Source organism: Globicephala melas, chromosome 14, assembly GCF_963455315.2.
Source record: "Globicephala melas chromosome 14, mGloMel1.2, whole genome shotgun sequence".
Classification (NCBI taxonomy): domain Eukaryota; kingdom Metazoa; phylum Chordata; class Mammalia; order Artiodactyla; family Delphinidae; genus Globicephala; species Globicephala melas.
This window is the reverse complement of record NC_083327.1, coordinates 56,243,371-56,258,468: the sequence shown is the minus strand read 5'-3', so window position 1 is coordinate 56,258,468 and position 15,098 is coordinate 56,243,371. Positions and strand designations below refer to the sequence as shown.

Below are 15,098 nucleotides of genomic sequence, written 5' to 3'. Positions count from 1 at the left end.
ACCTCAGTAATTGTGGCGCACAGGCTTAGTTGCTCCGCGGCATGTGGGATCTTCCCGGACCAGGGCTCGAACCCGTGTCCCCTGCACTGGCAGGCAGATTCTTAACCACTGTGCCACCAGGGAAGTCCCTACTCTTCACTCTTGAGAGATGTTTTTATTTAATATCTGTCTTACTGCCATGAGGAAAAGTAGCTTCATTAATTTTTCAGAAATACATTAGATTGAGTCAATTATAGACATTCTGTTAAGTAAATTCATTTTTTTTCTTCATATTTGCACTATGTGGACTGCAATAAACACAAACCAAGCATTTTGAGTAAACCTTTAAGTTATGGAGCAATTTAGATTGATTTATTTGGCAGGTGAGGTTCTTTAAAAGCAGGGGCAGATAGGATTTTAAAAACTCATTATCATTTAATCAGTGACTAAATATTTTTTGGTTGTGGTGATAAAACTTTCATTTATTTCATTTATCATATGTTTTTTGGAAGGATTCTATGAGACACTGCATAAATCTTATAATTTCTTTGGGAATATCAAAAAAGTGGTAGTTTTAACATGCCAGTTTTTTTTTTCAGTGCCTGTTTCTGTTGTTAGATATATTATCAAAATATGATCCTTTCATTCATCAGATCACATTCTGTAGGAGTCCAGGTTTCAGATCTCCCTGTTTGGATTACCTTTCCTTCCCTGAAAATCCCTCAAGGCCAAGTTCAAGTCTGTGATATAGTGATTTACCAATATTTACATATTTGGTCTTTGTCCATTTCTGGCACAGAGCTCCTAAAACCCTTGGAATTTCCCAGTTGTGAGAGCAATAAAAATTGTCTTTTGTTATGTTAATTAGGTGACCTTTGGAAAGCACCTAGGGACGGGGGCTGGTTGCCCAGAGAAACAAACATGTGATCTGAGGGTTGAAAGTTCCAGTCCCATATCCACCATCCTCGACCCCACCTCTGGGTTGGAGAGAGGAGATGAGGTTGTATCTGGCCAACAGCCAGCGATTTAATCAATCATGACTATGTGATGAAGCTTCTATCAAAACCTAAGATGATGGGGTTCAGAGAGCTTACAGGCTGATGAACTCTTGGAGATTTGGGGAGAATGGCATGATCAGAGAGCATGGAGGCTTCATACCTCTTACCCCATACCTTGCCCTATGCATCTCTTCCATCCATCTGTTCCTGAGTTTTATCCTTTTATAATAAACTGGTAATCTAGTAAGTAAAAGATTTCTCTGAGTTCTGTGAGTTGCTCTAGCAAATTAATTGAACCCAAGGAGGAGGTGGTCGGAACCTCTGAATCACAGGTGACAGCCTGGAATTGCGATTGCCATTTGAAGGGGATTGGGGTAGTTGTGCGCCGCTGAGCCTTTAACCTGTGGGATCTGACACCATCTCTAGGTAGATAGTGTTAGAACTAGTTAAATTGTAGGACACCCAGCTGGTGATATGGGGAAAAAAACCCACACATTGGACTCGGGTGCTGAGTCGAAGTTGGTGATCAGAAGTTGGATCAGAGTCAGAACTCCACCAGGGACTCAAAGCCGCTCCTAGCAGCCCCACAGAACCCCCTCTCCCCTGAACTTCTATGTACTCTAAATTTAGCACTGACTTTGTCTTTCTGCTGTGTGATAGTTGAACAGTTTTTTTTGAGTTTCTATGTAGTCAATCTCCCTATTCTCTGGGATCCCTCCTGCCTCAGCCACTGGGGAGGGTTATAAACAGGTATATTTGTCCTATCTGATTCTTCCCATGGCCACACTGATATGATCATAAGCGGTCAACACTGGATTCATGCTTAGCCAAAAATGCTTTCTGTTTAGGGAATTTCAAATTGGATCAAGAGCATCTAGTCCTTCTCTGTGGGGTCCTTGAAAATGACTTTTGTAATCAGAAGTTGTCTATATACAGGCGGCCGTAGCAGGGTATCCCATCTGGAAAGAGGGAAGAGTGAAGCAGCGACCCAGTGGGAAGCAGAGATGGAGGCAGAATAGCTGCTGGGGAACCTGAGGGTTTTCAGTCCTTGACCGCACATCCTTATGAGGGGTCAGGCTTCTGTTGCTTCCTTGGTTTCCATGAAAACCCCTGATATTGTGATAATACACACCCTTGTGTTGCTTTGGCTGGTTTAATGGATTTACTTACACGCTAAAGAAACTTGGATAAGATATATGCTTCTCATTTCAACAGTGCCTGTATGTTTTAGGAGTTAAAAATGTTTGTGGAAAGAAAGATCTGGAATGATAGCTTTTCTCTCTCTTCTCAATGAGAACACTCCTAGGCTCACAATAACTACTTTTCAACTTAATTCGGCAAGTTCTATTTTTTAAAAGGCAATATAAACGTAAGAAAATAATAATCTACGACTTTACTTTCAGAAAGTATTGAACCTAATATGAATATTTTCAATATAAAATCAGTGGTTCCAGGACTTCCTGGCTGGGTGACTTTGGACGTCACTTAATTATTTTAAGCCTCTGTCTTTTTCATATCTAAAACGGGGATGATGACAGCACTGCCATGAAGGGCTGCTGAGAAGACTAATTTGGAGATTGTGTTGTGCCCAGCACGTAGATGACGTGTCTGTTAGAACCGATTGTTCCAAGTGAGAGAAAACTCTGATAATTGGCTTTAACAACAGAAAACTGTCGTGCCGCACGTAGTTGAAAAGACCAGAGTTACGACAACCTTCAGATGAGGTTTTACTCACTGACGATACGGTTTCTCCACTCTCCTTCATGCATTACCAGTCCCATCCTCAGATTCCATCCTGTGATCCCTCGGCAGATCTGGGCTCTCCTCTCATGTTAGCAAATTGGATGCAACAGTCCCAGCTATCACAGCCTTGTGCACACTATGCCTTAGCTCAAGAGAGAGGTTGTATATTTTCAAATGGGCCTAACAGAAAGCTCATTGATTCTCACTGGATTTCTTATCATCCCAGTCAATGTAAGCAGGAGAATGGGATGCGATTCACTGATGAATCACCCAAAACTAGCACCTACTTCTTCAGTAGGGATAGTGGGAAGGGTAGGTCCTCAAAAGTAAGAGGGATAGATTTGAGGCAGATGTCTTCTACAACTCAGCACATTCAGTAAATGTACCTTTTTTTTTTTTTTCACCTTCAAAAGGATTTTAAAAAGCTACACAAAATAGACCATATTATCTTCTCCAATATTTTATTTTGTATGAGTTCTCACAATTGTGTAACTTTCATTAGTTTGTATCTCAGTGTGGTTTTTAGAAAGGCATCCTAAGAAATATTTTATTCTTAATTGAAAGGTTGATCTGAACAACTTATTATTTGGCCTTTTAAAAAAATTCAGTAGGGTTTCTACTTTCCAGAGTCTTCTAAGAAAATGGAATTTTTGCAATTTTTTTTTAATAAATTGATTTATTTTTGGCTGTGTTGGGTCTTCGTTTCTGTGCGAGGGCTTTCTCTAGTTGTGGCAAGCGGGGGCCACTCTTCATCGCGGTGCACGAGCCTGTCTCTGTTGCGGCCTCTCTTGTTGCGGAGCACAGGCTCCAGATGCGCAGGCTCAGTAGTTGTGGCTCATGGGCCCAGTTGCTCCGCGGCATGTGGGATCCTCCCAGACCAGGGCTCGAACCCGTGTCCCCTGCATTGGCAGGCAGATTCTCAACCACTGCGCCACCAGGGAAGCCCTTTGCAATGTTTTAATTAAAAAAAAATAACTCTTCATATTAATGTGCCTAATGTCTTTGGTTCCTGTTATATTCCTGTTCAATTATTCCTTCAAGCACTTTGTTCTCCCATGACTCTTCCTTTTTGTTACCACATCTTTTCAGAGATGAGCTTCTGGATACAACTGAACCTCTTGGTATCTGGTACCAAGAGTCAGAGCAGTCACATCTGGGAAGCTATTTATTAAGCTACACTTTTAAATATTCTAATGTAGTTTAAGAATTCAGTTTAATAGTGTACATTACATTGGCTTAAACCGATATAATTTGGATTAGTACCTAATTTTTACAAATTTGTTATTCTAATCTCCCTGAAAAAAATTTCCTTATCCCCATTCTTCTCTTCCCATTTTATCCTCCTATTTTATTGTTTCTGATCATCTCTACTTCAAATTTTTAAACTCGTAACCTACAGAAATACATTTTACATATACTTTACATTATGATCCAGCATATATACATATTCACACATACATATGTAAAACAAGTTTTACAAAACAATACTTACCGTACAATTCAACTTGATGTTGTCTATTCTGTTCTGTTCTATTCCATTCAACTTTATTATATATGTTGCTCCTTTATAATCCTGTTATTTGACCTCATGATCCACTGATGTGTCTCAACAATATAACTTGAAAATTATTGCTAAAGCAGTACTTCCTCACTGGGAGATTTTTACCCCACAGGGTTTTTATGATTGTACTCAAAGGAATTTTGTCTCATAAAGGCAAAATAGCAAATATTTCTATTCCCACTTAAAAGGGCATTATACAAAATAAAATAATTATTGAAATGTTTCCCTTAACTACACAGTTGAAAGCCCACTGGAGCACATCAAGTGACAGTACATGCCAGTAAATGAAAACCAGATAAACGTTATAATGATTCAGTTACACAGTTGTTTTACTACCCAACAGAGCAATTCTGGGTACCTTGATGTTTTGACTATTATGAAGTTAATTTTGGCAAATTTGCATCATCAGATGCATGATTTATATTCATCTGATAAAAATTTTTATATGATGCATTGTAATTGTCTCTAATATATTAGAAACCAGTTATGAGTGAAAATAAATTATTAAATTATATCGTTTATTTTTTATTTACTGGGACTAAACTATTCACAGTAACAATGTGTTATTTTTGAGAAGTGCCTGCATGGAGTAGTGTAAAAATTCCTCTTTTGATTGTCATTGAGAAACAAAAAATATCAAAATTAACCAATTGATATTTTAAAACACAAAAATATAAGAATTGCAAACATCAGATCATAGTTTTGACCCATTTCTGATGCTGTAACACATTACTAAAATTTCAAAGTATTTGTGTGCATTCTGTATATTGAGACCAAACAAAAGGAATTTATCAACAAATTTGCTGTTGCTTATATACTTATTTTTTTGTTTCTTTTTTGTTCACTAGGTTGTTGTATTTTTTAGATTCCACATGTAAGTTATATCATACAGTATCTGTCTTTCCCTGTCTGACTTATTTCACTTAGCATAATACCCTCCAAGTTCATCCAAGTTGTTGGAAATGGCAAAACTTCATTCTTTTTTGTGGCTGAGTAGTATTCCCCTGTATATATATATACTACATCTTTATCTACTCATCTGTTGATGGACATTTAGGTTGCTTCCATATCTTGGCTATTGTGTTGAATAGAATGCTGCTATGAACATTGGGGTGTATGTATCTTTTCAAATTAGTGTTTTTGGTTTTTTTGGATATATACCCAGGAGTGGAATTGCTGGGTCATATGGTAGTTCTATTTTTAGTTTTTTGAGAAAATTCCACGCTGTTTTCCACAGTGGCTACACTAATTTACATTCCTACCAACAGTGTGCAAGGGTTTCCTTTTCTCCACATTCTTGCCAACATTTGTTATTTCACAAGAAATGTAGCAATGGAATCATAGGGTTAGGGAATTAAGAAAACTCAATTATAAACGAACAAATTGTGTGACCTGGATTTTTTAAATTAAGCTGGTTCCTCCTCCCCTGCTACAGTATAGTTTTCAAAAGGTTAAATATTCATGACCCTCAGGCAAATATAATGTGAACCCATGTCAAAGATTTTATTTAATTCATTAATTAATGAGGAAACCAGTAAGATGTTAAAACTGGTCTAAAGAGCATTTGAGAAGCTACAAACACCCACATAAGCAAAGGAATATTAGGATAAGATTTTTCAGTTAGATACAAAATTGTTACCTTTGGGGTTATCTCTGCCACCAAACAAAACAAACTATTTACATCTCTACTAGACAAAAATCTGCAAGAAATCTTTGACCCTATAGAGTTGTAAAATAGCCTAGTCAAAAGAAAGTCAAGCCTGGTTCTGCACTGAAAGAACACTTAGCAATTTCTTTTGCCTATTTTCAAGTTCTGAATAATTTTTCTGACACCTGTTCTCTCAATATTTTTAATGTTGGAGTGTCCATAATCCTCTGTCTATACTCACTCCCTTAGTGATCTCAGTCAGTCTAGTGGTTATAAATTATATAAACATTTGGATGACTTCCATAGTTATATCTAAGTATAAATATTTAGACCTCTTTCCTCAACTCCAGACTTGTATATTCAACTGCCTATAGTACAGTGCTCTTAGATATCTAATGGACAGCTTAAATTCAACACATCTAAAACTAAACTCCTGGTTTTCCTTTCTATAAAAAGGCTATTACACCTATATCCCCTTTCCCCCAATATTGGCTACTCTATCCTTTCAGATAAGCAGAAGTTATCAGTACCTTATTTTCTCACATTCTATAGGCAATCCTTCAGGAAATACCACTCCACCTTCAAAATATATCAGAATCTACTTCTCACCACCTCCACTGCCACCACCTCATATATCATTAGGTATGTCCCTGCAGAAGGGCTGAGCTCCAGGGAGACAACTTTCCCAAATAAAGCAGAGCTTTGATTTGTTCAAGGGCAAATGAATAGTTCTCTAAACCTGAATATACAAACTGGCTCTCCAGAAAACCTATTCTCCTGAAAAGTCCAGTAAGTGGTGTTATTGAATAGAACATTATTTCTTTGATTTATAATTGCTGTCTAGCTATTCCTAATATCCCCAAGCATGTATTAACCAACTTCCTCTATTTAAGTATGTTGTGAAAATTCTTTTATATTTTTTTAAGTCTCGATTTTTTTTTTTCTATTCACTTACATAAGTGATAATAGTCACTGTTCAAAACAATTGATTTCTCTGATGTACATGTCACTCTTCAGGGAACCTGAAATGTGCTGATGCTTTAGGTATGTACTTGTGTATCTGTGCAGAAAGCCTTTGTGATAGCTTTCTGGGACTACCATAGCAAAGTACCACAGACTGGCTGGCTTAAACAACAGATATTAATTTTCTCACAATCCTAGAGGCTACAAGTCTCAGTTCAAGATGTCAGCAGGGCTGTTTTTTCCCTAGAGGCCTCTCTCCTTGGCTTATAGATGGCCCTCTTTTCTCTGTGTCTTCACATGGTCTTCTCTCTAGCCCTGTCTGTGTCCTGATCTCTCCTTATAAGGACATCAGTCATGTTGGATTGTGGCCCACCCATTTGACTTCATCTTACCTTAACTACCTCTTGAAAGAACCCATTTCGAAATACAGTCACATTCTGAGGTACTGGGGGTTAGAACTTCAACACGTGAATTTTGGAGGGAGATAATTCATGCCACACTTTCACTTCAGTAATGGGCAGAGATGTCATGTTAACTTAGATAACTGGCACAAATGCAAAAGAGAGATCTGAGTCACCAGCTTGCGTGTCAAGATTCCAAAATAATGGCATTCAGGGCCCAGCCTGGGGCATCCCTTACCTTCATGCGCCCTTTGGTTTGCGGTACCTACTAATCTCAGGTCCAGCAAATGAGTACAGTATATTTGTTTGTATTTCTCTCTTGACTCAACACAGATAAAAAGATTGAAAAACAGAGATAAAAAAGTTGCATCAGTAACAAGTCATATCTTTGCAAATGGTAGTGGAAAAGAAGACTACCTTCTGTACTTACGAAGACTGAGTATTGTGTTTTGTTTTCACGTTAATTGTAGATACCAATTTTATATACAAAAATAATTCACTAAATAACTCACATAAAATCAAGGGATTTTAAAATTTGTCAAAGTAGTCTTTTTCTCTGTTGTTAAGCAGAAAACCTAGAAGAGTTCTGTAGTTGGAGACAATAGGCTAAATCAAAGAAGGAGAAAACAGTTATGATTTTTAAAACCACTGAAGCTTTAAGTGTCTGCCAGTGTTCTGGTGATTTGGGGCTGAAATCTGCTCTGTTCCTTACTTTCCTTTGTCTGCAGTGTTCACCATGGCAACTTCAATAAAACTCCCCTCACAAATGTTTTTCTTCTAGAGTGCAAAGCACCTTTTTAAAGAAGGCCGACAACCTGGTAGGAATGGGTGTTCAGAAAAAATCAAATGAAAAGTATTCTGCTTTCTTCATGATTGCTGTAGGTGGCAGGAGGTGAGGACATTATACAGGGGATAAAGTTGGGTGAAAAAAACATTTTACCTTGTTTTGAAATAAAAATTGTTTTTTTTGAGGTATAAAATTAGTTTAAAATATGTTAGAGAAACTTTTCCCTTTCATAACATTTCTTTATTTCTCATCTTAGAATTTGGACAAGCTTTGTCCATACAAATTCATGAGCCACTTTCGAATGTGGATTTTGTGTGGACAACTTTAGCCAATTACCTGATTTAGTGAAAGCTGCTCGGGTCCAGATCCATTTCTTGGGACTACTTTGGTAAACAACAAATGTGGGATTTTGAGCACACCATTAAATCTCCCTGGGTGCCTTAGAATCACATTAGAATCAAGTGGAAATGTTTCGAAAATGCCAATGCTAGGACCTTATATTTTAATTTATATATTTTAAGATTATATTTTAAGGTCTAGGTGATACTCAGATGTAAGATTTTTTCTTTTTTCTTTTTAAGTACCCAAGGCAATTTTAATGTCTAGCTAGACTTAAGAATCACTGTATTTATTGATCTCAAAGAATCCTTCCAACTACACCTTTCTAAGGCACTGATGTACAAGTTGACTCCGGCAGGGCTTGACTCTGATAGGAGTGCTGATTAAGTACCTTTGCTTTCAAATTTATGTATCTTTTGTTTCAAGATTCAGGAAAGAATGGCATTAGCTTTTAATTTAGTAGCCTAGCATCTTTATTCCTGCTTCTCTATTCATTATCCAGAATAAGCCCAAAAGTCATGTCAGTGTCCAGTGCAGAAGTAATACCTTCACTTTCAAAACACATTGGTTTTCAAAGGATTTTATTGCTTAGAGGTTGGTCAAAAGGCATTAACTAGATACAATATTACATTATTTTCTTCTGTGTGTGAAAATGGCCAAGACAAAATTAACAGCAGATTTTTCAAATGACTCCACAATTCTTTGTTGCCACAGTGGATACCTTTTCTCTTAGAACAGTGGGTCTCAATCCTGATGGCCCTTCAGAATTGCCTGGGAAGCTTTTTAAAAATCTTCATGCTTAGGCTATCAGAATCGCTGGACCAGGCACCAGTTCTTTGAAAGCTTGCCTGGTAATTACAAAATGGAGCCAGGGCTGAGAACTGCTTGCTCTAGAATGAAGTTGTGTGGACAAATTGGGTCAAGCAACTGGCCAGTGATGAAATGCTAAGAGTGTGTTAGTCATCTCCTTGATTAGAAACAGCACCTCCTTTTCCCCTGTGGATAACACTGTCAGAGATGATTATTCTTCTTTTGCTAAAATTACCACTGTGAGGAAAATCTATTCCTTTAAATGTTCAGCATTATTAGACTACAACTATTTCTACTGCAGGTGGCAAATGAAACGTTTCCTTAAGTTGATGAATAAAATCTAGGCCTGTCTTCTCACAGATCCCTTTGAAGATGATTGAAATAGTGGGTAAAAGAAGGAGAAAACACAGCAGTTTTTTTAGGACATTAATTTGTTAGGTTAAATTGCAACTCAAAAAGACCCAATGGTGTATGCCTTTTAAGTTTCAGCTTTGTTGTTTCCTCATAGGTAAAAACTGCATTTCAGCATTATTCCTCTGTGATTTTCCTCTGTAAATTGTGGTAGTCACTGGAAACTTAAAGAGTCCAGAGCCTCAGTACCGTAGTATCAAATGTGTGCTAAATTGTCATTCTGGAGCTTGGTTCTGGTGTCTCCCCAAAGCCTATAAGTCATCATCAAACAAACAAATCAAGTAATCAAGATCTCTGGCCTGAATCTGATCTGTACTCTCCACCTTAAGCCTAAAAAGGTATCCATTCATGTAGCTAGTTAAATCCTCCAATAATGAATCTGGATCAGGGAAATGACTTGCTAATGCTTTTCGCAAACACGGGGAAAGGGAGCTCATTTCCTCCCATCACGCATCCGAAACCCACTGTGTTTTCAGTGGCCCGAAAGAAAGCCAAAGCTGACCTACATGGAAAAAGGATGACAGAAGTATTAATAGGAGTTAGTAAAAAAAGTGTTGCCTTCACAAATTACATCTGAGCTCTTCTTGAGATGACTCCAGGGCATGTTGCAAATTCAACAATTTATGATCAGTTGCCTTTTATCCTTAAAATCACGCAAAACAAGCAATTATTTAGAATGCAGTAAATGGTTTAATATTTATGGACTTGAGAAAGAACTTGAATTAAAATTCAGTCTGGGGTCTGAATTAGCACCATCAGAATACAGAAGGAATTTAATACGCATGCACAAATTAGTTTTAATAACATACATAAGTAAAATACATTTGTTTTACTTGATACGGTTGTTTTGGAGGACGCTTCTTGGAGTTGAACTTATTTTTATTAGTTGGCTGGGCATGATACAGGTTGAACACCCCTTAGTTCCAGGGCCTTGGCGAAATTTACCTCCAATGGCTTTCCCGTGCCTTTGGTGAGCCTTAGGGATCGGATGCAACCTCGGAAACGAATGTTGGTTGTCAGGCCAAACTGGTTGAGGCCCTCTGAAAAACCAAGCAGGGAGGGCTCAGTTTTGAAATTCAGCTACTATGTTAAGAGCATGCTTCAAAGTCAGCTGTTAGCTTAAGATGCAATGGGAATGCTATTTTACGTAAAGTTAGTGATTTTGTTCTTAGCTTTACTAACAGTTAAACTGGTAGAGAAACATCAACTTTTTTATAGTTATGTATTATGAAATATGGAGACATCTATAATTACACATTTGAAGACATCAAAGAATTTGGTTTGGAAGGGACAAGTTTACAGTTGTGAATTAAAATTATTAAATTTTATTTAATGAACCAAAGTAACTGATCAAATACTTTAAGTACTGAATTAGGACATGGACTTTTAATGGTGACTTTTTTACTTTCTTCCATTGTAAAGATAAATCCCAAATGGTTAAGTTTGTTGTGAACTCACACAAAATCTTTCTCTTCTTAAGGAGAGAGTCCCTTCTTTTAGCAGGCCTACTAGGTGCTAAGATCCCATTTCGTAGACTGTAAATGGAGAAGTATATTACCTCCTTCATAATACCTTGGGGTTTGTCCTGATTGAAGCAGGAGATATTTTCTTTTTCTTTTTGTCCCTGAAATTTTTTTTTTTTTTTTTTGTCTGCGCCGTGAGGCATGCAGGATTCTAGTTCTCCGAGCCACCAGGGATCGAATCCATGCCCTCTACATTGGAAGCACAGAGTCCTAACCAGTGGACTGCCAGGGAATTCCCAGAAGGAGATATTTTCCAAAACCCAGGAGCAATTTTGGAAAGAGGAACTCAGAATTGGTCCCCATGACTTCTATATCTTTTCCATCATCAACTGCTGCTTAATATACATTTTGCTTGTTTTGTTAAGGAGAGGAGCTCTATATAAATGGGGACAAAGGTTTCTCTGGCCAAAATATTGAAAGACCATTCCAGCAGTCTGCATTACTACAGTATTTATTAAGAGGCTGTTAGCTTACTTCTTATCAAGTTGGGCACTCTTGTTTATAGGCACTTTGGGTAACTCTCTGTGGTTCACATGCTATATTTAATGTGCTGGAGAGGTATTTCTGAATGCAGATTTATTGCTTGGGTTTCTTTGTAATATAAACTCTATAATAGCCTAAGGGGGAAATTAGCTATGTTTAACCCAATGATTTCCAGAACTTGAGGAAATAAGTTCCATAACATTTAATGATTCCTCTGGTATATTAATTTTTAAAAAATGAGAAAGAACACCGATTCTGGCCCTGATTGCTGTTAAATGCCTCATATCTTTATAAGCCAAATGCATTTCCTCTAGCCTCCATCTCCCACGAATGAAATTTTGGAGGCAATCATGAAAAGTTCAGTCCCATGTGGTTTATGTAAGTAAAATGCTCATTTTACACACTAGAAATGTCAGATAATGTATTATTTATTGGAGCAGATTCTAAAGCTAGGAAGCAAGTATACTTAAGCACACATTCTTGAATGTATTTATAGAATATAAATGTGTTCAAAACCACTAACAAAACAGAGCAAAGATATTCTTGCTGGGGTAGGCAACACTCACCTGGGAACCCTCCAACAAACACGGGGTCATTTGTATCAGCGGATGTAGACGCTCGATTTGGGCTCTGGGCTTCCACCTGGTTCCCATCTACTGTCAGCTCGATTCGGTGCTTGACCTTGTTGGCCGTGACTTTATGCCACTGTCCGTCACACAAATGCCCTGGGATCCCAGCATCATAGACAGCAGTGAATCGGCCGGCGCCATTGTCCACATGAAACATAAGCTAGAAAGCAGGAAATTGAACAGCCACAGATGGTTTCATTGGAAGGGTGTCACGGTGGTTCACAGAGTAAAAATTATCTCTAGAAAAGTCATTAGCTGAAATAGTTTTAAATGAATAACTTAGGCATATTAAATTAAAAAAAAAAACTTGACAGAAATTAAAATGCAGATTTAATGACCAGGAGTCACAAATTATGCTCTTTATTTCGGACACTGTTGGGAGCAATAGGCAAGACCTATGAGGCTGGTAATAAATAACTCTGCTTTCAGAAAATGTGAAATACAATTTGAGGCTGGGTGACAAAAAAAGGATGTAGTATACACTGGGAAAAATTCTACCACAGATCTTTTTAGAGTGTGGGAGTTCTTAGGAATCTGGTTTACAAATTCATTTGAAAGGATGATTTTTTTTTTTAAGATTTTGACGTTTTAATTGTATATTTTTTCCTTCACGGAATCTATTTTATATATAGGATTGAGAGTTACATAAATTACATTTTGGGGCAAGTTTCATGTCACAGTTACTAAAGACTTTGAGCCAGAAGGCCAGTTCAATTCTTAACAATGAAGAACTTAGACTAGGAGTTCTTGTCTAAATGAGAAAAATCTGTTTTTAGTAACACAGAATGGGCCCTGAAACTTGAGATTGCAGAATTCTTTTGAAGCTGATGAAGGAAAGAAACATATTGAAACATTAAAAACAGTCAGTTTGGCAAAACATTTGACAAGGTAAAAGAAAAGAAATAGGGGTTTTAAAAAGAAGATTAAAAGTGCAAGTAAATAGGTGAAAAGTTTGTAAACTATACAGTGATGTAAATATTAGTTAAGATTTTGCTATATTCGGTGAAATTTGTAACAAGGGAATTTGGCATATAAAAAGAGCTTGGTGAGAAATCCATATGCATTGTGATGGAACTCAACACCCTGACAAGTTGCAGGGAACTGTGGTTATAATCAGGTGAAGAGCAACACTGACAAGATGCATTGAAACTGTGTGTTGAAAATCTGGCAAAACTATTATTTTTTTTTTTTTACATCTTTATTGGAGTATAATTGCTTTACAATGGTGTGTTAGTTTCTGCTTTATAACAAAGTGAATCAGTTATACATATACATATGTTCCCACATCTCTTCCCTCTTGCGTCTCCCTCCCTCCCACCCTCCCTATCCCACCCCTCTAGGTGGTCACAAAGCACCGAGCTGATCTCCTGTGCTATGCCGCTGCTTCCCACTAGCTATCTACCTTACGTTTGGTAGTGTATATATGTCCATGCCACTCTCTCACTCTGTCACAGCTTACCCTTACCCCTCCCCATATCCTCAAGTCCATTCTGTAGTAGGTCTGTGTCTTTATTCCTGTCTTACCCCTAGGGTTTTAATGACTTTTTTTTTCTTAAACTCCATATATATGTGTTAGCATACGGTATTTGTATGACAGACTCTAGGTCCATCGACCTCATTATAAATAGCTCAATTTCGTTTCTTTTTATGGCTGAGTAATATTCCATTGTATATATGTGCCACATCTTCTTTATCCATTCATCCGATGATGGACACTTAGGTTGTTTCCATCTCCTGGCTATTGTAAATAGAACTGTAATGAACATTTTGGTACATGACTCTTTTTGAATTATGGTTTTCTCAGGGTATATGCCCAGTAGTGGGATTGCTGGGTCATATGGTAGTTCTATTTGTAGTTTTTTAAGGAACCTCCATACTGTTCTCCATAGTGGCTGTACCAATTCACATTCCCACCAGCAGTACAAGAGTGTTCCCTTTTCTCCACACCCTCGCCAGCATTTATTGTTTGTAGATTTCTTGATGATGGCCATTCTGACTCGTGTGAGATGATATCTCATTGTAGTTTTGATTTGCATTTCTCTAATGATTAATGATGTTGAGCATTCTTTCATGTGTTTGTTGGCAGTCTGTATATCTTCTCCGGAGAAATGTCTATTTAGGTCTTCTGCCCATTTTTGGATTGGGTTGTTTTTTTTTTTCTTATTGAGCTGCATGAGCTGCTTGTAAATTTTGGAGATGAATCCTTTGTCAGTTGCTTCATTTGCAAATCTTTTCTCCCATTCTAAGGGTTGTCTTTTGGTCTTGTTTATGGTTTCCTTTGCTGTGCAAAAGCTTTGAAGTTTCATTAGGTCCCATGTGTTTATTTTTGTTTTTATTTCCATTTCTCTAGGAGGTGGGTCAAAAAGGATCTTGCTGTGATTTGTGTCATAGAGTGTTCCGCCTATGTTGTCCTCTAAGAGTTTGATAGTTTCTGGCCTTACATTTAGGTCTTTAATCCATTTTGAGCTTATTTTTGTGTATGGTGTTAGGGAGTGATCTAATCTCATACTTTTACATGTACCTGTCCAGTTTTCCCAGCACCACTTATTGAAGAGGCTGTCCTTTCTCCACTGTACATTCCTGCCTCCTTTATCAAAGATAAGGTGACCATATTTGTGTGGGTTTATCTCTGGGCTTTCTATGCCGTTCCATTGATCTATATTTCTGTTTTTGTGCCAGTACCATACTGTCTTGATTACTGTAGCTTTGTAGTATAGTCTGAGGTCAGGGAGCCTGATTCCTCCAGCTCCGTTTTTCGTTCTCAAGATTGCTTTGGCTATTCGGGGTCTTTTGTGTTGCCATACAAATTGTGAAATTTTTCGT

General features: G+C 37.6%; 1 protein-coding gene and 1 long non-coding RNA gene across 3 annotated transcripts in view; one reads left to right on the top strand and one right to left on the bottom strand.

Moving 5' to 3' along the window:
* LOC138842305 (uncharacterized) overlaps positions 1-15,098 on the top strand; it is a 63,241-nt gene that overhangs the window by 31,363 nt on the left and 16,780 nt on the right. The window lies entirely within an intron of this gene.
* The window catches only part of LAMA2 (laminin subunit alpha 2), a 606,143-nt gene continuing 600,034 nt past the window's right edge, over positions 8,990-15,098 (bottom strand). Inside the window, exons 63-64 of the mRNA XM_060283517.2 lie at positions 12,213-12,435; positions 8,990-10,680 (exon numbers count right to left, since the gene is read on the bottom strand). Of these exons, the coding sequence (XP_060139500.2) occupies positions 10,523-10,680; positions 12,213-12,435 (381 nt within the window). The 3' untranslated portion in view covers positions 8,990-10,522. The remainder of the gene's footprint in view (positions 10,681-12,212; positions 12,436-15,098) is intronic.